Genomic DNA, 25,284 nt, shown 5'->3' with positions numbered 1-25,284 from the left:
GAGACCATGTCACTCCCCTCGATTTTTTCGGGCAATCCCACCACCCGAATGGTATTACGCCTGTTGCGCCCTTCTGCGTCCTCAGCCCTCCTTTCCAGTTGGTGTACACTACGCAACAGGTCATCCATCGTAGCATCCGTCGCTTTTTGGGACAGCTCCAGTTTTTCCAATACCAACTCCGTGTTCTTGGCCCGATCAGCGAGCTTGTCGTGATCCGCCCTCAGTAAACCCAGGCCCGTCGACACCTGCGCAATGTCTTGGCGCAACGCATCCCTCGTGTCTGTTATGGCCTTCAGGATCTGGTCCATCTGCTGCTGTAGCAGCCCTGCGCTCGTGCCCCCGGTTGAGCCCTGTTCCTGGGTCTCCGGCAATTCTTCCGCTTGGTCGGCCGGTGCCATTCCCGGTGCCTTCCGCGGCTTCCCCATGGTGCCTCCCTAGGCCTCGTCGTCCGCTCCGACCACAGATGCCCAATTCCTCTAGGCGCTTTTGGCTGATGTAAGGGCCGCGCTCCTTGCACCCCGTCACGGCTGCCTGGTCGGTCTACCAGTACCGAGGTCACACCGGCCTCCTGCGCAGAATGTTTTAGAGGCCAGCTCCCCTCTCAATGGCATCGCCTCAGTCTCCGCGGTCGCTCATCGATCTGGTGGGGGCACCTCCTGCCAGTCGCATCACCCTCCAACCAGGTCCGTCCCAGGCGTGCGACACAGCTCCCTCGCGCCAAGGAAGCAAGCTGGCGTCCCGTCCCGTGGGGCCCCGGCACACACAGGATAATCCCACTGAAGTCCTCCGCATTCGAGGTAGGCCCGCCGCGGACCCAGGCCGTCCCCCTCCGCAGTCAGCAGGATGTGAAGGCACGACACGGCGTCCACTGTTGAGGGTCCCTGCGGCGAGCACGTCATCTCAGCACCACCACTGAAGTTTTGCCAGGTCCCTCCAAACTTCAGCCCGTCCCCACCGGTCACCCGGGGCGGCCTCCGGCCGTGATCAGGATCCCACCCGCCTGCACTATAGCCAGTCTCCGGGCAAAGCGCCCTCTCCAGAATCCAGCCCACAGCTCGGGAGCACCAGCCGCCAAGCACCAAAATGGCAGTCCACTATCGCGGCTTCACCTGTTGCGTGGCGCGCTTCTCACCGCCTTGAGCACCTCAGCTGTCCGCCCAATCCAGGTTCCTCCCGCAGGTCACCAGCCTTACAAGCCCGCGATAGGTCCCACTCCGCGTGCTGGTCGGTGCCGGACAAATCCCTATCAAGGCACCGCTCCCGGCCGCGGATCGCACCGCCACCGCAGATCAGGAGCGTTGGGCCCGTCCCAGGCCGCGGCACAGACCGCCGGGCTCCACAGTTGAAGTCCTGCCAGCCTCCACTCCCGCTATCACCGGGTAACCACGGGCGCCGCCTCACTCAGGGCGCCCGCCTGATGCGTGGGTGGGGCCCACTCCTCGCCCCAACGCCTCCTTCCCATTGCATCCGCCACTCCAATCTCCTCTACGGCCTCTCCGTCACTCAAGGCCGGGGAATGGAAAGTTTCTGCAGGCCGTGGGCAAAATGGCCGGTCCCCCTGGTCTGGGTCCTGACTTCCGCCTCACTCACCACGCCGGGATCTCCCTGTCGCACCCAAACGCTGCTCGGGTGCCCTTCAGTTCCGGGGCGCCACACAGGGCTGTGATCGCCGCCGGGGGAGTTCGAGATCCAGGATAATCGCCGAGATCGGCGCGGAGCTCAGGGATCAGGCGTCCATAATCGGTGGCGCTCAAGACACGCCCCCATTCAAGCATTAATTGTTGTTGATAGCAAGCTGATTCTGTCTAGCATCCGTTTCTTAGTATTTTTGGACGCAGGTTTAATAAAGGCTACACTTCTCGCATTTTAAATGAAGAGCAGATCTGAATGCCTGGCCTTGAAGAACCTGGGCCCGTATTACACAGCAATGGTCTGCCCCGCAAACCAACTTTCACTGGTTGTGCAGAGATGTCAGTGCACACTATCACAGTGAATGCGCTGTTCTCCGTGCAGTCACAGACCCACGCTTCTACTGGGACCAGTGCATTAGTGAAAGACTGACCATCCGGCCATCAGCCCACTTTTCACTGTGTTGGCTGCAAGCTACCTGCATTTCAAAGGTGGGGGGCAGAGATCGCTGCAGAGGCAGAGGCAGGAGCAGTGAGCGACTGTGCACACTTGCAGGGCTATGTCTGTGGAGTTTGGGACCATGTCTCCCCTGGGGTTCTTATTGTGATAAGACCCTTAGTGATCCATAAACAGTATTCTAGGAGAAGCCCTACATCACATATGGTGAAAGGAGTTAAGAGACCTTGGGTGTGCAGTGATAGAAAGCAATTTAACCCTTATTTTTATGTGAGAAGTAGCACTGTGAGTGGTCACCAGAATCATCATTCTGAAGTAGAGGATCAAATTATGTGGTAAGAAAGTTGTGCAAAAGAAACATTGGTTTATTTTGTCATTTTAGCACACAGTAGTACTGCAACAGTTTAACCGCTTGACTGCAACACTTAGCAACTGAAAGTGGCCAGTTAACTTTTGCAAAGAGCCCGCTGCTGTTCAGCACACCTGTATTTTTTTATTCAGTAACTTTTGATCCGTTTGAGCTAGAAACATTTTTAAAAAACCTGCAAAAAAATAACCCTGCAAATAATGCTGCATGTAGTGGAATGCACGACATAGAGCAGTAAACCCATAATCATGCAGAAAATAATGCAACTACAGGTTTGCATGTTTCAAGTGTACCTATTTATAACAATGCATGTCACTCAACATGAATGACATTGGGAGTTCATTTTATTTGTTTCTCCATCACCCCAAAAGTATAGTCTGAACTTGCAACAACCTTTCTGCCTTACTGGTGACCCAAGTCTTTTTTGGTTTGATCAAAGTTATTCCAGCAGTTTCAAACAAAATAAAGAATTAAGATCGTTTGAACTGTTTCTTAAATAGAAATTTGAATCTAAGCTGGCCATCTGATTGGCTCCGACAAGCTGAACAATTGTGCTTCAGTAGCTACTAAGCGATTTTTGAATGGGTTAGCGGATCCACACTTATCTGTGAGTTATGATTTGCAAAAAAGTTTTTCAGATAAGGAAGGGTGTTTTCTTATGTGTGGGGGGGTTGTTTTATATAGAGCAAACTCGACCTGAGGGTATCGAAGCGCTTTACATGAGCACCAGCTGTTTTACAGATGGACACATTCATTTTCTTAGGCACAGGGAGATGAAGTGATTTGCCCAGAATCACAGGATGTTGTGTCCCTGCCGACCTTCTCGCCCACTTCCCCAGGGTCGAGGTCGACCACTATAGCTGAATGGCCACATCCCCTTAAAACATTTTACTTGCAGTGGAGACGAGCACATCTCAAAGTGGTGAAAACGCAAATGTTTGGAAAGAAACGTCCACAAACACACATGTACGTTTATGGAAACATCCCAATAGTGTTGCTGGTGGCAAGGGTACCGAGTTTAGGAAATGCCTAGGTGTACTGGCCACATCACAAATGGACTCGGGGGGGGGGGGGGGGGGGGGGGGGGGAGACCATTCACTCAGTCCTGTGCTCAGTGCTGTATACACCCTGTTTGTAAGACACAGCTCGAGTCCCTTCCACTATACACATTGTAAGAGTTTGCTGACCCTCTATCCTGCAGTTCTAGGAGCTCTTTGTTAGAGAGTGCATGCACTCTCTAGGTGAAAACCTATCTGAGACTTCTGCTTACATACAGTGGGCCTGCAGCCATTTGTTAGCTTGAGCATCGCTCCCATTTGTCATGACTTGGGTGGGTCATGTCCTCTTCTTATGTTCGGCCCTCCTCTAGAGGGAAGTACTTGTTTGTGTCCATCCACTGCTCATGTTTTTGGAGATACATTTTTCTTTGTGTTCAAGTACTCTAAATGAGTACTTGTGTTTTCAGCCTCTGTCCTATATCCCGGTCACTGTAGCTTCTATTCCCTTCCACCCCCCATTCCATTTTGTTTAATTTCTCTCCCCCCCACCCTGTACTCAACGCCACTGAAGTCTACTCTATGCCACTGAACTCTGCCCTATGCCACTGCACTCCACGACACTCTACTCAACACCACTCTACTGTATACCACTTTATTCTATGGCACTGCATCAGTCTGCTCTGCACCACTTTACTCTATATCACTATATTCAACATCTGAAAGAGACATGTTAGTTATAGATTCCTTCTCAGGTGTCAAACTGGATCCGGAAATTTTTCGGCAGCAGTACCCCAGCGCATCTTAGGTGGCGTTGTGCGGCTCCGTGTCTGTCGCTGGCGTCGTAGGCACAAAGATGACGTCATGAAGAATACTTAGGCGCCACCCATGCGCTCTGACGTCAGTTCTTTCTTTTTCTGCACCAACAAGCGCAGATCCGGTTAGAGCACGTACCCTAGTCACTTTTTGACTATACTTTTGAGACTTTTGTCTTCATTTTTTTGAGTCCTTTGACTCCTGGTGCCACGTAGGGATGCCTGGGTTTAAATCCTGCAGGGCCTATCGCCGTATGATGCCGATGGCGACCCCCATGGCATCTGTCTCTACTGTCTGGAGCGCAATCATGACTCCCGGTTATTTTCCGACTGTCTGTCCATGGCTCCGAAGGCCTTACGGGAGTGGTCCCGTAAGCTTTTGGAGGCCCGGCAGTCCTCTCTGCGCTATCCGAGGTCCAGGGGTCGATCGAGGGACCGATCGCGGAGCCATCATCATCATCGCTCCTCGGGGTCGAAGTCTTCACACTCTAAATCGGGTAAGAGATGTCATAAGAAGAAGTCGAAGAAGCGTATCCACTCTCCGACGTCCCCCTGCCGGTCTCCGGAAGCTGATGAGGGGGTCGGGGGTACCACCCCGCAGCTCCTCCGGAGCCTGTGAGTCCCGCGGCATACCCACCTTATCCGGATCCGTCAGCGACTCCTGCCCAGGTGCAAGATTTTCTGGACCGCCTCTTCAGGCCTCGGGCTCCCGTCGGCGCGCCTTTGGGCCCCACGGTCCCCATAGAGAACCCTCCGTTGCCGCCGACTCTGGCCCTGGTGCCGCCGCAGGGACCTCCGCCGCCGAGCCCGGCGCCGCCCGTGGCTCCGATTCCGGCAGCGCAGTGGGTTCCGTTCATTCCGCCACCGCCTTTGCCCGGGTTTCCTGACAATTTTGCCCCAGGTTGGGACCCTAATTGGGACACGGAGCCGGACCGGCGCTGTTCGACAATTTGTATTCCCCTGTCCCTCCCCCATCTCCGCAACCTGTTCCACGAGCAGTGGAAGAAGGGGACGACTGGGAAGGGTCTGAGGACCCTCTCGCATGGCAGTGCGGGTCGGAACAGGAAGTGACCGAAGAGCTAGAGGATGCCGGTGGCCTTGACCTCTCCTTTAACCCTGGTTTTCTTTCTCCTCCTGCTATGGCTATGGAGGAGGGCACCTCATACACTGTGGTCCTCCGTAGAGCAGCTGAGGCCCTTGACCTTGACCTGCCTACAGCGACCCTCAAGACTAATCTCACTGAAGTGCTTCAGCCGGCGGCAAGCTCTTTGGAGCCCCTGCTGCCGTTCAATGAGGCCCTCACTGACGTCTTGATGGGCAACTGGTCTAGACTGGTCTATCCACTGGATTTCCTGTGGTTAAGAATGTGGCCAGGCGCCACCGCCCAGCTCTGGGTGACTCTGCTTTTCTGTCCACTCACCCAACCCTGGAGAACCTGGTCATCCAGGCCTCCACTTCCCAAAGCACATTTTCTACCTCTCCACTGGATAAGGAATCCAAGAAGGTGGAACAGTTCGGCAAGAAATTGTTTTCATCTGCCAGCTTAGGGCTGCGGTCGGTGGACACTGCATGCCTCTTGGGCCGCTATTCCCACGCTGGGTGGGACACGGTTGCGCAAGTGCTGCCTCAGTGTCCGGAGGAGGTTCGGACAGTTCTTTACCAGGCTGTGGCAGAGAGGAAAGAGGCAGCAAAGTTCACCATCAGGTGTGGACTGGACACTGCAGACTCACTGGTTAGGGCAATTTCCACGGCAGTGGCCCTCCGTTGCCACGCCTGGTTTCTCTGGGGATGTTCAAAGTACTCTTATGGATATGCCCTTTTTAATGGTACTCGCCTGTTTGGCGATAAGGTAGATAGTGCGCTGGAGCGTTTTAAGGTCTCCCGGGCTACGGCCAAGTCCTTAGGTCTCTCCACCACGCGCCCGGCCACGTCTGCTTTTCGTTCCTTTCGTGGCCATGGAAGGGGCGCCCTGACACATTTGTTCAGCCAGAAGCTTACACAGAACCAACATCAGCGCGGCTGCGGGCGTGGTTCCCGCCACGGTGGGACAGGGAGGCCAGCGTGCGGATCAGTCCACCTCTGCTCCCGCAGCATCCGCCTCAAAGCCTTCCTAGTCCGAGCTTTGGAGTGCACCCCACGCCCGTGGGCCGCAGGATTCGCCATCACCTCGGACAGGTAGGTGCTGCAAATCGTCCAAAGAGGCTACTCCCTCCCCTTCGAGACTGCCTCTCCAGCCATGCCACCTCAGTTCCACCGCATGTTGAGGGACCATTTTGCGCTTCTCCATCAGGAAGTCACGGACCTCGTGGCCAAGGGGGCAATCGAGCCTGTGCCAAAAGTAGGACTTGGTTGTTATTCCCATTACTTTCTGGTTCCCAAGACAGAGAAAGGGGGCCTGTGCCCCATCTTGGACCTCAGGAACGTCCACTGCTTCCTCCGGAAGGAGAAGTTTAAGATGTTGACTCGGGCTCAGGACTTGGCTGCCCTCGACCCTGGAGACTGGATGGTAGCGTTGGACTTGCAGGACGCATAATTTCATACACCAACATTACCTGATGTTCACGGTAGGACAAGAGCACTTTCAGTTTGCCGTGCTCCCCTTCAGCCTTTAGTGGCCCAGCGGTGTTCACAAAACTGATGGCGGTGGTTGCAGCTCATCTGCGCAGATCAGGGGTTCCAGTCTTCCCCTATCGCGACAACTGGTTGTTGAAGGCGGGCTCGCCCCAGGCAGTCGTCTCCCACCTCCAGACTACAGCCGACCTCCTGCATATGCTGTGGTTCTCCATCAACGTGCCGAAGTCGTACCTGAGTCCCTCTCAGAAGCTCGCCTTCATCGGAGCGGTTCTGGATTCGACGCATTGGCTTCATCCCCACCTACAAATTTGATCCGAAGAATGACATTCAAACTCTCTTGAAATATGATCAGTTGAATTTTCAACGTGATTTGAAGAATGTTTTCTCAGATTTCATTGAAGGACACATTGGTTTCATCCCCACCTACAAATCTGATCCGAAAACTGACCGCTGGGATTCTAGTGTTGTCATCTGTCATCTGATTATGCAAATATGATGCAAGTGAGGTGAAAGCACTTATATTGAAGAATGACATTCAAACTCTCTTGAAATATGATAGTTGAATATTCAACGTGATTTGAAGAATGTTTTCTCAGATTTCATTGAAGGACACATTGGCTTCATCCCCACCTACAAATTTGACCCGAAAACTGACCGCTGGGATTCTAATGTTAGTAAAACAACGGAGTTTGGTCCTGGGACGGGGGGCAGCTGGACCCAATTTAACAGTAAACAGAACAGATTGCTAGCCCTCCTACTTATTTAGTCTCGCTCTCGGCTTATGAGACAACAAACAAAAAACAAAGTCACTTTGTTTGTATGGGTAATTTTATTTAACCCTTTTACTCATTATTTTTGGTAAGATTTATCTATTTCATAGGCAAGAAGAACACTTTATATACACTTATACACAATACAAAACATTTATACATATTTACAACTACTATACAAATATTACATAAACAATGAATCAAACAGTTATCAACAAACTTCTTGTGTGAAAAATATATAGCAATTCCGTATTCACAAATAATTAATCTTTGCGAGATAATCAAACCGCTATTAGACCCATAAGGTTGAAAAAAAAAAATGCGACAGAAATCAGAAATTAATTCACAGTTAATTCCAACAAAAATGACTGCACCCGTCAAGGGCAGATATTTTGGTGTGTCTGTCTGCCGTTTGCCGACGCGTTTCGAGTCTGTAAAAGATTACAGATTCTCCTCAGGGGTCTCTCAGTGTTTTCAATCTTTATGCAGAATGCGGTGGGCTCTCGTGGTTCAGTTGTACACGAGGGGCTGTACGCCGCAGAAAGTCAGTGAAATAGAACGTTTATTCTTCGTCGAGTGTGGCATTGGATGCTATATTAGGTCCTCTGTTTGCTCATTCTACCATTTCCGTGCGACCTAAATTTCTGGTGGTGAGCACAGGGCGCCGATCGCCATGCCTTCCAGCGTTTGCATTTCCTGGTTCGCCTATGCAGAAGAAAGCGCGAGTGAGCCGCGCGTTTGTAAACAACGGGGAGGAACACGTGTCCCCGCCACCGATTGAATTTGGGTTCAAACTAAGACAACGAGCAAACGGCATGGCGATCGGCGCCCCGTGCTCACCACCAGAAATTTAGGTCGCACGGAAATGGTAGAATGAGCAAACAGAGGACCTAATATAGCATCCAATGCCACACTCGACGAAGAATAAACGTTCTATTTCACTGACTTTCTGCGGCGTACAGCCCCTCGTGTACAACTGAACCACGAGAGCCCACCGCATTCTGCATAAAGATTGAAAACACTGAGAGAGCCCTGAGGAGAATCTGTAATCTTTTACAGACTCGAAACGCGTCGGCAAACGGCAGACAGACACACCAAAATATCTGCCCTTGACGGGTGCAGTCATTTTTGTTGGAATTAACTGTGAATTAATTTCTGATTTCTGTCGCATTTTTTTTTTTTTTTTTTTTTTCAACCTTATGGGTCTAATAGCGGTTTGATTATCTCGCAAAGATTAATTATTTGTGAATACGGAATTGCTATATATTTTTCACACAAGAAGTTTGTTGATAACTGTTTGATTCATTGTTTATGTGATATTTGTATAGTAGTTGTAAATATGTATAAATGTTTTGTATTGTGTATAAGTGTATATAAAGTGTTCTTCTTGCCTATGAAATAGATAAATCTTACCAAAAGTAATGAGTAAAAGGGTTAAATAAAATTACCCATACAAACAAAGTGACTTTGTTTTTTGTTTGTTGTCTCATAAGCCGAGAGCGAGACTAAATAAGTAGGAGGGCTAGCAATCTGTTCTGTTTACTGGGATTCTAATGTTGTCATCTGACTGGGAGACCTGAACTACAGATTATGCAAATATGATGCAAGTGAGGTGAAAGCATTTATATTGAATAATGACATTCAAACTTTCTTGACATATGATCAGTTGAATATTCAACGTGATTTGAAGAATCTTTTCTCAGATTTCATTGAAGGACACATTGCCTTCATCCCCACCTACAAATGTGATCCGAAAACTGACCACTGGGATTCTAGTGTTGTCGTCTGGCTGGGAGACCTGAACTACAGATTATGCAAATATGATGCAAGTGAGGTGAAAGCATTTATATTGAAGAGTGACATTCAAACTCTCTTGAAATATGATCAGTTGAATATTCAACGTGATTTGAAGAATTTTTTCTCAGATTTCATTGAAGGACACATTGGCTTCAGCCCCACCTACAAATTTGATCCGAAAACTGACCGCTGGGATTCTAGTGTGGTTGATGCAACTAAGATGCAAGTGAGTTGAAAGCACTTTTATTGAAGAATGTCATTCAAACTCTCTTGAAATATGAGCAGTTGAATATTCAAAGTGATTTGAAGAATGTTTTCTCAGATTTCATTGAAGGACACATTGGCTTCATCCCCACCTACAAATTTGATCCGAATACTGAACTTCACGCCAGAAGAAATAGTATGTTTTATTCTGTTGCTAGAAAAGCTGCCGCAATCTTCGAATTAGGACAGATAGAGGATAAATGCTTTCTCTGGGTTTTGTAAATAAGTCCTATGAAGACTGACTATTACTCCTGCTCCCCTACTGATGGAGAACATTCAGTAGGGAGGGGTCTCTTCATTTATTAAACGTCTGTGCTCAGGACCCATTTTTTCATTTTTCCTGTCTTAAGAAACTCTGACTATCCCACATCTAATGTAGACTGAATATGAACTACTATTGCTGTGCCACAGATCTGTTTGGTTCCATCTCCAATCGCTTGAAATACTGCACAATATGAATCTTTGCTGCCGTTTTGCTTGATCAGATGGACTCTGTGTTACTCACTGCACACTTCGTCCTTGCCGATTTACGTCTCTTTAAGAGCCCTTTTCAAACTGCTTTTAAGTTCCCCAGATATTGTCATTGATTTTGGATATTAAATCATAACAAACTCATGTGATCAGTTCCTACTCAAAAATGTAGATCTACTTAGTCATCTGTTTGTTAAATATTCGTGTTTTGAAGGGTTTATTTATAATCATGGGCTATAAAGCCTGTACTGGCTCTTCAAAATAAAAATGTTTATGTAAACACAGGTTGACGGAAGAGTCCTGCATAGTCATATGGCTGAGATACCCGCCACCCCCTCTCAACACAATCCCCAAGGATGGGAAACCGGAAACTGTTCTGAACTTTTGGAAGGCGGAAGGGAGTGACCCTCCCGGCCGTATTTATTAAAATATGAAACAAAATCAAAACATTAAAATAACAGTTTCATATTATGTACAATTTCATTTCCACATTACGATGTTTGGCTAACCTTAACATATTTCTAATACAAAGGTTTGATGCAACTAAGATGCAAGTGAGTTGAAAGCACTTTTATTGAAGAATGTCATTCAAACTCTCTTGAAATATGAGCAGTTGAATATTCAAAGTGATTTGAAGAATGTTTTCTCAGATTTCATTGAAGGACACATTGGCTTCATCCCCACCTACAAATTTGATCCGAATACTGAACTTCACGCCAGAAGAAATAGTATGTTTTATTCTGTTGCTAGAAAAGCTGCCGCAATCTTCGAATTAGGACAGATAGAGGATATATGCTTTCTCTGGGTTTTGTAAAGAAGTCCTATGAAGACTGACTATTACTCCTGCTCCCCTACTGATGGCGAACATTCAGTAGGGAGGGGTCTCTTCATTTATTAAACGTCTGTGCTCAGGACCCATTTTTTCATTTTTCCTGTCTTAAGAAACTCTGACTATCCCACATCTAATGTAGACTGAATATGAACTACTATTGCTGTGCCACAGATCTGTTTGGTTCCATCTCCAATCGCTTGAAATACTGCACAATATGAATCTTTGCTGCCGTTTTGCTTGATCAGATGGACTCTGTGTTACTCACTGCACACTTCGTCCTTGCCGATTTACGTCTCTTTAAGAGCCCTTTTCAAACTGCTTTTAAGTTCCCCAGATATTGTCATTGATTTTGGATATTAAATCATAACAAACTCGTGTGATCAGTTCCTACTCAAAAATGTAGATCTACTTAGTCATCTGTTTGTTAAATATTCGTGTTTTGAAGGGTTTATTTATAATCATGGGCTATAAAGCCTGTACTGGCTCTTCAAAATAAAAATGTTTATGTAAACACAGGTTGACGGAAGAGTCCTGCATAGTCATATGGCTGAGATACCCGCCACCCCCTCTCAACACAATCCCCAAGGATGGGAAACCGGAAACGGTTCTGAACTTTTGGAAGGCGGGAGGGAGTGACCCTCCCGGCCGTATTTATTAAAATATGAAACAAAATCAAAACATTAAAATAACAGTTTCATATTATGTACAATTTCATTTCCACATTACGATGTTTGGCTAACCTTAACATATTTCTAATACAAAGGTTCTCCTAGCCGAACTAACATCCTACAAAACATTTAACTTGAAATTGTACATCCTAACTTTTAAGGGCCAACGGCAAGGTCGTAACCGGTGTCAGATCCCTAACCAGAAATACCCCCCCCACTTGGGAGGGGCGACCGCACAGAGGCGTACCTCAAGTGCATCTACCAATTTCCCTTGACTTGACGGGGGCCCCAATGAACTCGTCGCCATTTAAAGGTGGTCCGAGGACTCGTGTGAGGTGTCTAGAAGGTAGCGTAAACCCCCTCCCCACCCCACACAACTTACCACATCTGCCGTCGCAGGTGTCCTGGCCCCGGGAAATTCACCTGGAGGGGCCCGTAGCCCCTCCTATCCAGGAAGGGGCCTTGACCGCCTTTCTTTTCCTTTCGGCGGCCCATCCTTAGAAGGGACCGCCTCCCCGTTGAGGGGCCAATGGCCACCTCCCCCGAGCGCTCCCATCCGTAATGGGTGACTCCCCCCCATAGGGATCTTCCAATTACTGCTCACCGATCATGACCTTACCGCCACAGGCCGGATAGTTGACCGGCTATCCGGACCCCCCACAACAACTCCTGCCTAAAGGTCATGTTTTAAACTCTTTAGCCAAGCTATGAGGTCTCCTATGAGTAACTCATTCCCCACCCGGGACAAATGGACCCCATCTCCCAGATACATACTGTCCCCCTTGATACAACCATGCGGAATAGAATGCAGTGTACTTGAACGAAACAATCTACCCAATTTGTTATTTACTTTCTTCACTGAGTGATTCAGAGCAGAAACCGAATTCGCCCCCCGCCACACTTTCCGTGGAATCATATGGGACCATGCAATTGTGCACCCTGGAACTCTTCTCGCCAACCAACTTACTGTGGAAAGTATTGCCTCGAGAAGAAGTCGTCTACCAGTGGCCACCAAATCGTTGCCCCCAAGATGGACTATGATTATAGACGGCGGTGACCTTGTCCGCCCTAACAAACCCTCGAAAAAGGATTGAAACTGGTCAATACAGAGCCCGCCCCTTCCGTAGAAGGTCACCCTGTACCCGTATTCCCCAGCCATGTGAATCATGTCACCTGCTTTGAATACGTCCGCGGCACGCCTCACGTATGAGTGGCCCACGACCCACACCTCTCTTTCCGCAGCCGGTGATGTCTGACCGCTGGTTCCCAGGTGTCGGGTCGACTGCACAGTCCGCCCCGCCTCGTAAGCTTGCGAAACTGTAAACCAAACAAAAACAAGAAGCGTGAGTACATCATTACAGCTTCACAACATGTGCAACCGCACATACCTTTTGTAACAATTCGAGGACCAACGCCCCAAACGTTTTACTTTTTCCACACTCAGACCCCTGGCTGTAGCCTCAGTAGCAGCACCTATCCGAAAGGAATGGGTCCGGAACTCGCCGGGGTTCAAGCCCGCGGCCGAAATTGACATCGCAAGCACCCGCTGGAACTGAAACCTCGTCAGTGGGGTGGCGTCAGCGTGTCTCAACAAGGCCCCCCCCCATGATGCCACCCTCTGCGCCAAATATTCCTCTACGCGAACAACAGGGCACATGGGAGACCCGGGAATCCTATGTATGACTATGCAGTCCCCAATCGCACCCTGATCGGTCTTGGATCTGACAAACGAGACAGTCATCGTCTCCCCCTTAACCTGGATGTGCTCTCGGCACAGTCCCCCCACCGTATCCTGCTTGTTCTTCGCCACCAGTTCGCTTACCCGCATAGCCCCATGGAATGCCAGCGCAAAAGCGGCTCGGAATAACACTGTTTCATACTGGGATGAACATGTCGCAGGGAGTACAGAAAATAACAGGGCCAATCTATCCAGACCTATCGGGTGTCTCTCATCTACTCTGCGACCCTCCAGGCGTTGCCACCCACGTAGCGCTTTCTGTACCACGAAAGACGCTGTCGGGTCCTGGATCCCATGAGCCCTTGCCATAAAGGAAATGGCGGCCCGATGCCTCTGGGCCGTAGCTACTGATTTGCCTGCCTGATGTAAAGACAGCAAAAATTTTACGACAAGCTCTTCCTGGCCCCAAAGCTCCCACCTAGCAGAACCCAAAAAGGACCAATAGGAACGAAACGCCCCTTCATATGCCTTCCTTGTCCTGGGTGCTAAACTCTCTCCCACGAGGTTTTGTAGTTCGGGGCACCGAGAGACCAGAGAGCTTCGGGAAAGGGTGCCGCCACCGGGTCCGCTGTGGGCAGAAAACCCCAGAAGGCCTGCATACGGAAACGAGAAAGCGCATCAGCCGCTTGGTTCAGCACCCCCGGGACATGTCGCGCCCTAAAGAGCACATTCAACTGCATACCCAACAATACAATTTCTTTAAGCAGTCTCAGAATCCATTTACAACGTGCTGCCTGACTATTGATACACTCAACCACGGTCATGTTATCAGACCAGAATACCACAGAGTGATCTCGGAACCCCTCAGGCCATGTTTTCAGGGCCACCAAAATAGGGAAGAGCTCGAGGAAGGCAATGTTACTCGTCAGCCCGCACTCGTGCCACCATGACGGCCATTTCTGAGCCGACCATTGCGTACCGAATATGGCGCCAAAACCTATACTCCCCGCCGAATCTGTCCACAGCCCCAGCGAAGACACCGCCGGCTTGTTCCAGACAATTCGACCATTGAAATCCGCCAGGAATGCCAACCAAATGCGCATGTCCTGGCGAATCTCTGCCGAAAGCCTTGTGCGGTGATGTCCCTCCTTAAGGCCGACCATGGCTTGTGCAATCGAGCGGGAAAAGGGGCGGGCCATTGGTATTACTCTGAGGGCAAAATTCAACTGGCCCACCGTTTGTTGCAATTGATGCAGGTTTACCTTAGACTCTCGAATACAAGTTTCAAGTGATGCCCTGAATTTTAACACTTTTTCTTTGGGTAACCGAAAACAACCTTCCACCGAGTCGAGCTCGATCCCCAGAAACTCGAGTGAAGTCGAGGGACCCACAGTCTTACCTGGTGCCAATGGCACACCAAAATGATTCATTAGAACACAAAATTCCTTTAAAGCCTGTCCACATTCTGGATCTCCGGCTGCCCCCAGGAACAGAAAGTCATCGAGATAATGCATAACATGCTGAAAACCCGTCTTTCTCGTGAATACCCATTGTAGAAAACAGCTGAACTTTTCAAAATAAGCACAAGATATAGAGCATCCCATTGGCATACATCTATCCATGTAATAGCGACCCTGAAACATGAAACCAAGAAGACGCTGATCGTCTGGGTGTACCGGGAGCAACCGGAACGCTGACTCGATGTCTGATTTTGCCATTAGCGCCCCGGGCCCCAAGCGATTCAACATGGCGACGGCCTCATCGAAAGATGCGTACCGCACCGAACACACTTCCGGGTCTATTGCATCATTCACGGAAAGACCTCGTGGGGCTGACAAGTTATGTATTAGCCTAAACTCACCCGGGTCCTTCTTGGGGACTACCCCTAATGGGGAACAAACAAAGTTAGCAACCAGTGGAAAATCGAATGGATCGGCAACACGCCCTCGAGTCACCTCTTTCCCAATCTTTACCTGTACCACCGCCGTATGCTGCAGGACCGACAGTTGGTTCTTACAACTTGCTTCACCCCGAAAATCCCCCACTGGAATGCGGAAACCATATGAAAACCCGTCTCGCAACACCCCAGCGGAGACATGATCCGGGTATTCGTTGAGCCAAGGAATCATTGCCATGGTATCAATCAGGGTAGGTAAAGGCGCCCCTCGGACTATTTTAGACCTGTTTGGCGCTTCCCCTACCACCGTTATCACCCGTTTTGGCTCTGCACATGGTCTCAGGATGGGAAGACTGTCCACACCCCCCACATTCATGTCTAAACTTGCATGACCCCTGGGGCCTCGTACATTTTCCCCTGTTAAAATTCCAACAAATCCCCCTTTTACCTGCGTTGCCACTCGACTTCGAGTGGTGCTCGTTACCTGCACCCGTCCGAAAGGGCGTCCCAGAGGATTGGCGGGAAGACTCACCCCCGTTACTCCCCGACAATGGTACTTTTAACATGCCTGAATTCTCCATTTTTTGCCAAGAAATGGAGTCATAACAATCCCATGTTAGAGCTGGGTCGTGCTCCTTAGCCTTCCGAAAAATATTGTCATAACAAAACCACTGATTGCCCTCGTACGCTAGAGAATACTCCATGATACGTGTCTGGTAAATAGGCAACTCCGTCAACAACTCAGGCCTTCACTCAGCCATAATGAAGGTAAAAATGCCAAACGCTCTGCCCCAAGTACCTATGTTTTCGTCGACCTTAAAGGCGGCCATTTTTGCGCGCCAAACACTCGGATGCATAAGCTCTTTTTGGCCATTCACATGCTCCATCTCGTAATGGTCAGTAAGCAAAGAAAACATATTCACATACTTATCGGCCCAAATCTTTTCCTTAATTTCAAGTGGAACATGCTGGGCCACTTTCTCCCTTCGTGAGGGTACAGACCCCTCCCCCGCAATCGGCAGTAGCCGCTTACCTGAACTAGGTGCTGTAATTGCTGCCGAACTCGTGCCCGCTGCGGTCTCACCCACCGGAACCTGTGGGGGAACAGAAGATGGTGCCTTCGTGGCCTCTCTAGATTCCCGCAGTTGTCTCATTACTGCCCTGGCGTCGTCAGCCGTGGTGCCCTCACTATCTTTTCCCAACCACGCTGCCAGTTGTGCCGCCAACTCGGGAGGCATATCTTCCCCGTTCACGGGGGAAACCTCCTTCGGAACCGGGGTTGGCTCCTCTATCGGTGTATCGGGAACCGGGGCCTCCCCCCCAGGTGCCCCCCTCTTGGACCTCTTGCTTCTCCCGCTAGGGACTACTCCTGGCAATGCTGGTCCGAAGATTCGCTTCGGTCCTCCCTCCCTGTTCTTTACCGCCATCTGCTTCTTCAGATCGGCTACCTCCTTTATGAGCATGCGGAGCATCTGATCGGTCCCGACCCGCTTTCCGACCTTCTTGCCCGGCATTCTCCAACGAAGATATCTGAAAGAACAAGAACAAAATTACAACGCTCAAAATTGGCTCTTCGTTCCGTCTCGAGCTCACGTGCAGCGGGAGGTGCAGCTTCAGAGCACAGGAACAAGAGGATGCTTTCTTGGCTTGTTGCTCCTTTTATCCGTCTTTGGGCGGGCGTAAACCCGCCTCCGCCTGCCTCCGGGGGCGTGGCCGGCCGCGTCAGTGTCTAGGACAACCCACTCCAGGGCGGGAAAAGGCGCGCCCCGGCTACGCCGCTTCGGGCATACCAGCCGAGACTCGCCTCCCGCCCAAGATGGCTTCCCGGGGGGATCGGGGTACTCCACCATACGTTCGGGGGGACCGAATGGTCGCCCCTTTCCATTCATTTACTAAATATTAATTGTCATGTTTCCACACTCACATGTTCATGTTTTCAACTTTAACAAGTGAGCGCTTCTGTTTCCCTTTCTACAGACAATTTTTGAGGGGTAGCTGGATTCTACTTTTGTTGTTTTTTGTGAGGGAGAGCGAGCATATTTGCAGTTTAATATCCAAGACTGATCTAATATTCTCCGCTTGCTTTTCCTGTGCAGAACTTGAATGTAGGAAGTATTGCGTAGCAGTTGATGGTATTGAGTAACCGTTGTTGCAGAACAGCACACCGTAGGACTGTATTGTGCTTGTTATAGAAATATACTTTGTTTTATGATACAAAAGATTTGTTACTTTCAGATCCATTTATCTTGCCTTCCATCACAAACTTCTGAACCTTTGTTACTAAAGAACAACATTCTGTTACAATCCAGAATTTTTAAAAATAGGACTATACATTGCCAAATGTTATACAATTGATAAATGATGGTAGGGACAGAAAGTATGTTCACTATCCATGTTATGTTACGTTATGTTATGTTCTGAATTATTAGACTTGCTTTCTGCAATTGGTATTGCCTTGTATGGCCATTCAGTTCAATAACCTATTGCTATGTTTTGCAGATTCCATTAAAACGCAGAGTCTGAGAGTTGTAGTAAGCTGTAGTTAGTGTGAAGATATTTGTTGTTACTTTAATATGTTATAGGTTGGGTTGGGTGTAGGCTGAGATCTGGGCAGCTGCTTACTTTCTTACTGGATTATTTAGCTTGTGTGTGAATTATCTGGAGGGATTGTGTGCTGTGCAGAGCTCCACTATCAATCTCCTGACTTGACCCGTACTGCTGTGTCGTAGTATTTAGTGATGGTGTGGCTAGACTGATATCAACCTAAATAAAATATCTATACTTTGTTGAATGTGTGGTAGTTGTTGTGTAAAATATGTTGTTTGGGTAGGCTGTTTATGTTACTGGTAAATGCTTCTGCACTGTTTTTCACTTGTACATAACTCTATCTAATGTTAATTTTAGGAGGCAGTCTTAGATTGGAGTATTGTTAGGGGTTTATGATAGTCTTTTTGAACTGTGCTGCTTGCATCTATGTTCTAGGATTATTATTGAACTAACTTACTACGTGGAGTATCACAAGTAAAGATAATTGGCATTCTGGCAATTAAAGGTAAACATTGCACATTGCAGCCATTACATGAAGAGGTTTTAGATGATAAAAAAGGCAGAGATGTAGTAGTCTGAACATTTTCCTTTCTGTTTAAACTTAACAAGTCGCATTCGCTTTATAGATCCTCGTCCATGTGTTGTATGTTTCATAAGGTATATTTATGTAAGTGTGCTTATCCCTTCAAAGAGACTCTGCATGACAGTTAAGGCCTTCCATCCAGGAGCCATTTGATTACATTTTCCTGGATTGGATTGGCATTGCCATGATGAAACAGACGGGCTCTAAGCATAGAATAACATATTTTCCACATTTTAATTTCAACCATCGTGTCGGTGTTTTCAACCCCCTATTAGCTACCTCCCGGGAGCAACTGATATTGAAGAACTATTCAGCTTATTTATTTAAGTAAACCTAGGATCTACAGTATATGTGGCCTCTTTGTGATGCGTAAACTTCCTTGGTATAGAGGAACCTTTCTGTTTTTTAAAAATGGAAATTACAAAATAACGTAAACATTTTTTTTTCTTTTTTGCAGGGGAAAGGTTCCACAGAAAGATTTAGAAACCCTGTTTCATGGAATGAGTGGAGATTTTACCAGTGAAAATTTCTCTGCTACTTGGTACCTGATAGAAAATCACTCCTCAACAAGGTTAGTCAAATTTTGTTGTAACAACTTAAGTTCATGCTGTTTAAAAATAAATAAACCTACTGCTTTTGATGTTTGTAAGTTCCATGTTATTTTACTCCCATGCATGTATTTTCATAATTTTATTTGAGTTTTTCTTAGAATGAAATTTTTATTGTAATGTCACAGGATTTATAATGTACACTATGAGCTCCTTGATTGACACCTTACTTCCCACCTTACACACAAGAGAAAGCATAAACAGGCAGAGTTCATCCACTGGGAACACCAAAGTTAATTTAGATAGTTGTTGGTAAATAAATGCTCACAATGTTGGCTAACAGTATAAATGAGGCACAGTGATTTAATGGGCTGTGCATAAAATTACGCAGTTCAAATTGCGCTGTTCAAATTCAAAAGGTCAAAATGTGGGCATTCTTCATGATAGTAAATGTACTATGGGTTTATTTACAGTAACATTTTCTAAATTCACCTCTGTGCTTTAGAATAAAAATACTCCTCTTCCTGACTAGTTTGTAAGAAACCAAGTTAAGGAGAGACGTAGTAAAATCAGACTCCAGCATATCATAGATGCTGGTTTATTCAGACCCATGGCATAAATAAAGTGTTTTTTAAGACCTATGGTTGGTGAGGTTCCATCATACACACAAGACACCAAACATGTCCTAAACATTTTAATAGAAGTACTTGGTAATGTAGAAAAACATTATTTGGTCTGTTTTGATGTGGAATCGTTATTGTTATGTCTGATGTCCACGGGATCGGTTTGAAGATTATGTTCCACCTCTCAATCTATCCAATGTCTGGAATACCGTAATGGCACAGCACATTGGACGGATTAAGTGAGGGATGTTGTGGGGGGGTTTAGGAAACAGGAAGGAAAGGAAGGGGACAGCAGGGAGGGAGATCTGGAAAACACAACAAGAACAAATCTCATGAATATCTCCACTATGAATGCGTTCTACACACAGTAAATTCTCATGATACACCTATGCAATTCTAAATACCTGTAAAGTAAAATAATACTTCAGAGGATAGGTAGGAGATGGTAGAAGATGATATGGAGATGTTGCTGCAATAATACAAAATCAACAGGGACATGTAACCTCAACACATATATGCATACATGTAAGTATAGCCACAATTATCGGAGGAAGTATAAACATACCCCTAGCTCACTCCTTCAATGCGTCACAAGGATCGAGAGTAGAAGACTACCACTCCTGATCAATCCCTGTTAAGTAAAGGAGACAGAGACAATAGGGTTAAACATCATGCTCAATAAATCACATCTATCTCCTATAAATGGTACTGCAAAAGAAGTCGCTTCTGTATTCATCACACACAGAGACAATCAATGTTTGAGGAACGATCCGAAAGATCCCTTCTATGAAGTCAAGAACCTTCTGTCAATCACTCCAGTTAAATGAAAGTAAATAAAGCCAATCCTCTTGTAAACAAAAGATATCCGTGGATTACTAATCATCCACTTCTCCGTCGGTCGACAACACTGACCGGGTCAAATCCTTACAGTGCTGGAGTTGAGTTACCCCAGAAGATCCTAGAACAGAAGTGCCAAAAGCTGGAAAGCTAACACGAGCCAAATCGGGAAAGTACCACTGCAGTAACGAGATTCTGGTGCAAGCACACTTACCGCACCCCAACTATGAACAGCAACCACAGACGACAGCTCGGACCGGAGGAATTCCCGACACTGAGCACTAGACATCTTCCTCCTTATGTTTCCGCGATCAAGTCTCGCGAGAACCGCAAAGGAGCATGGGAGCGGTAGTTCCCCCACCGCGTCTTGCCGGGAAACGTAGTCCACAGCGCGATCGTGACAGTACATCCCCCCCACATGGAAGGCAAAGTCAGGGCCCTGGTTTAGCAGGATGTCTCCTACGAAAAGCTGAAATGATGGGTAGTCGCACAGCAAAGTTCAATATTAAGGTCAAAGCCAAGTATATGTAAGGTATTAACATGTATGAGGTTTGCAGCCCAGGTGGCGTCTCTTGTCAAGGACGACCAGTTTACTAACAAAAGAAAGTGCCTCCAACGTGAATTAGAAGCATCCCTCGGCGCTCCACTCTGAGAACAATTTAAATCAATTCAAATAAAGTTCCATGTAACGTTTGAATTCTTATATTGTATTCATCAAATCAGATTTCAAAAACATCCTTTCATTTCAAATATCAAGTTCATTGAGCGATGTTTCAAGTCATGATAACACATATTACAGTCCAATGCATTTCGGGCTGTCTGCCCTTCATCCGGGACAATAGCTAGAAGCAAGACGAAAAAAAATCTATGAATCTAATGCATTACATATTTCCAAAACGTCAAACGCAATAAATGTCATAATAATGGAACCAACGAAAGAAAGGCTTTGTGCTCTCCCTTAGAGTGCGTGCATGCAGAAAAAAACAGAAAACAACATTAAAGGGTCTCACGTGTTATTCTCGTTGCTCTCTGTTACACAGGATGCTGAAAGAATGAAAATGGGAAACTTGTTGCCTTATGCTAATAATAAATAATATGGATAAGTGGACTGGGGGGAAAATTATTGCTTACTTATCGTACGCGACTCGCGTTCATGCAATGTTTCTGAACGGGTTCTCCTTAGCGTCTGGCGCGAAAACCATCTGAAAAGGTGGCAGCCAATTGCAGTGTATTTAACAAAATGAGGACTGTGATAGAGTGTGAAGCGTTATTTAATACGCTAAAGGTTCCGATCACGTGGTCGGATTCCCACCAATCTACGGTGGGTGGTGTGAGTTGTAAACATTGCAAACAGGGTGCTAGAGTCAGACACAATGATGCAGCCGTGTTTGAAAACTAATAGAGTCATATCTAAAAACAAATATAATACATCACACAAAATGCGTGTCTAAACAAAAATACGTGTCTAAACAAAACAAAAATCTGAACAGATCTGCCATACATACTTTGGAATACAAAAACGTGATGTCAAATAGTTGTATCAGGATATAGGATTAAAGGTAACACAGAAATTCAATGTGTTCATTGAGGCCATAAGGCTTGCTCGAATTTAGTAAATAAATCCAATGGTTCTCTCTTTGTAGGAGAAATCGATTATTGTCTCTGCCTTCGATTTTATCCACTGTTTCAAGTACCACATATTGGAGTTGAGAAATGTTGTGATTGGCTTCTAAAAAATGGGTGGCTATTGTAGATTTTAAGTTTTTCGTACGTATGTTTGACTTATGTTCATTGAGTCTAGTCTTGATTTTACGTTCTGTCTTTCCAACATATGTCTTGCCGCATGGGCATTTTAGCATATATATCAAATTAGAACTGTCACAAGTTGCATTGACTTTCAGTCTGATTTTGTTGCCCTTCATAGGATGGGTTATTTGATTGCCTCTTATTATGCTGTTACAATTCCCGCATTGTAAACAGGGACGTGTTCCACAGTATTGTTTTTGGTCAATTGTAGTATTTTTTAACATTTCACCAAAGTTTTTATTCCTGGTAAATGCAAAAATGGGAGGATTTTGAAAGGTTTGTTGGAAATCCGGTTCAGCCTTAAGAATGTTCCAATGACTCTTGATGATCCTCTTGAAATTAAAACTCACAGTGGAGTATTTGGACACGATTGTCATTCTGTCTTGTTGAGGTTTATGTTTGATGGTTAGTAAATCTCTTCTTTGCATGTTTTCAACTTTTTGTACGGCTTCCTGGATTAGGGGTTCTGGGTAACCCCTTGTGCGAAACCTCTCCCATTTGTCCGATGTTGATTTTTGCTTTTTCAGGGTTCAATGTGATGCGTTTGGCTCGCATCATTTGAGATAAAGGTAGATGTCTCTTTAATGATTCTTGGTGGAAACTATGATAATGAAGGGTGTTGTTCTTGTCTGTGCTTTTTCTGTACATTTCTATTTCGATTCTTCCTTCAATTAGATTGACTCGAACAACTAAGAAAGTCAAGGATTTCGTAGAAATTTCCCAAGTGAACAGGCAAGAAGAAAGAATCCAATTCACTTGGGAAATTTCTACAAAATCCTTGACTTTCTTAGATGTTCGAGTAAATCTAATTGAAGGAAGAATCGAAATAGAAATGTACAGAAAAAGCACAGACAAGAACAACACCCTTTATTATCATAGTTTCCACGAAGAATCATTAAAGAGACATCTACCTTTATCTCAAATGATGCGAGCCAAACGCATCACATCGAACCCTGAAAAAGCAAAAATCATAATCGGAGAAATGGGAGAGAGGTTTCGCACAAGGGGTTACCCAGAACCCCTAATCCAGGAAGCCGTACAAAAAGTTAAAAACATGCAAAGAAGAGATTTACTAACCATCAAACATAAACCTCAACAAGACAGAATGACAATCGTGTCCAAATACTCCACTGTGAGTTTTAATTTCAAGAGGATCATCAAGAGTCATTGGAACATTCCTAAGGCTGAACCGGATTTCCAACAAACCTTTCAAAATCCTCCCATTTTTGCATTTACCAGGAATAAAAACTTTGGTGAAATGTTAAAAAATACTACAATTGACCAAAAACAATACTATGGAACACGTCCCTGTTTACAATGCCGGAATTGTAACAGCATAATAAGAGGCAATCAAATAACCCATCCTATGAAAGGCAACAAAATCAGACAAAGTCAATGCAACTTGTGACAGTTCTAATTTGATATATATGCTAAAATGCCCATGAGGCAAGACATATGTTGGAAAGACAGAACGTAAAATCAAGACTAGACTCAATGAATATAAGTCAGACATACGTACGAAAAACTTAAAATCTACAATAGCCACCGATTTTTTAGAAGCCAATCACAACATTTCTCAACTCCAATATGTGGTACTTGAAACAGTGGATAAAATCGAAGGCAGAGACAATAATCGATTTCTCCTACAAAGAGAGAACCATTGGATTTATTTACTAAATTCGAGCAAGCCTTATGGCCTCAATGAACACATTGAATTTCTGTGTTACCTTTAATCCTATATCCTGATACAACTATTTGACATCATCACGTTTTTGTATTGGAAAGTATGTATGGGCAGATCTGTTCAGATTTTTGTTTTGTTTAGACACGTATTTTTGTTTAGACACGCATTTTGTGTGATGTATTATATTTGTTTTTAGATATGACTCTATTTGTTTTCAAACACGGCTGCATCATTGTGTCTGACTCTAGCACCCTGTTTGCAATGTTTACAACTCACACCACCCACCGTAGATTGGTGGGAATCCGACCACGTGATCGGAACCTTTAGCGTATTAAATAACGCTTCACACTCTATCACAGTCCTCATTTTGTTAAATACACTGCAATTGGCTGCCACCTTTTCAGATGGTTTTCGCGCCAGACGCTAAGGAGAACCCGTTCAGAAACATTGCATGAACGCGAGTCGCGTACGATAAGTAAGCAATAATTTTCCCCCCAGTCCACTTATCCATATTATTTATTATTAGCATAAGGCAACCAGTTTCCCATTTTCATTCTTTCAGCATCCTGTGTAACAGAGAGCAACGAGAATAACACGCGAGACCCTTTAATGTTGTTTTCTGTTTTTTTCTGCATGCACGCTCTCTAAGGGAGAGCACAAAGCCTTTCTTTCGTTGTTGCCATTATTATGACATTTAATACGTTTGACGTTTTGGAAATATGTAATGCATTAGATTCATAGATTTTTTTTCGTCTTGCTTCTAGCTATTGTCCCGGATGAAGGGCAGACAGCCCGAAATGCATTGGACTGTAATATGTGTTATTATCACTTGAAACATCGCTCAATGAACTTGATATTTGAAATGAAAGGATGTTTTTGAAATCTGATTTGATGAATACAATATAAGAATTCAAACGTTACATGGAACTTTATTTGAATTGATTTAAATTGTTCTCAGAGTGGAGCGCCGAGGGATGCTTCTAATTCACGTTGGAGGCACTTTCTTTTGACCTATGAAAAGCTGCCACACGCGCAGGGGAATGGATCCCCGCAGCCGGCTCCCACGAATTTTCCTCTGGGCCATATCCTTTCCAGGAAACCAAATACCAAAGTTTACGGCCTCTGTAATTAGAATCTAACAGACTCCTGACCTCGTACTCAAGTTCACCATCCACCACCACCGGAGGAGGCCGGGAGCGACCCCGCACTCGAGATGGTTTTAACAGGGACACATGAAAGACAGGGTGGATCCGCAGATGAGAAGGGCGCTTCAGCTTCACAGCAACGGGATTCACCCTTTTAACAATGGTGTAGGGCCCAATGTACTTAGGGTTGAACATGCTGCGCTTCCTGAACTGTAGATTCTGAGTGGACAGCCACACCACATCCCCTCTGCAATACAACGGACCTTGCCTCCGATGTTTATCAGCAGCAGCCTTTTAC

At 46.2% G+C, this 25,284-nt stretch overlaps 1 protein-coding gene across 4 annotated transcripts in view; it reads left to right on the top strand.

Annotated features, from left to right (window-relative positions):
* The window catches only part of EXOC2 (exocyst complex component 2), a 1,143,674-nt gene that overhangs the window by 247,462 nt on the left and 870,928 nt on the right, over positions 1 to 25,284 (top strand). For all 4 annotated transcript variants that reach the window (XM_086965054.1, XM_086965056.1, XM_086965057.1 and 1 more), the window contains one exon: positions 18,801 to 18,914. In XM_086965054.1, coding sequence (XP_086821180.1) covers positions 18,801 to 18,914 — 114 coding nt within the window. The remainder of the gene's footprint in view (positions 1 to 18,800; positions 18,915 to 25,284) is intronic.

The sequence above is a fragment of the Lissotriton vulgaris genome, chromosome 4_1 (genome assembly GCF_964263255.1).
Source record: "Lissotriton vulgaris chromosome 4_1, aLisVul1.2, whole genome shotgun sequence".
Lineage (NCBI taxonomy): Eukaryota > Metazoa > Chordata > Amphibia > Caudata > Salamandridae > Lissotriton > Lissotriton vulgaris.
The sequence above is the reverse complement of the archived record's forward strand: the minus strand, read 5'-3'. Positions and strand labels throughout refer to the sequence as shown.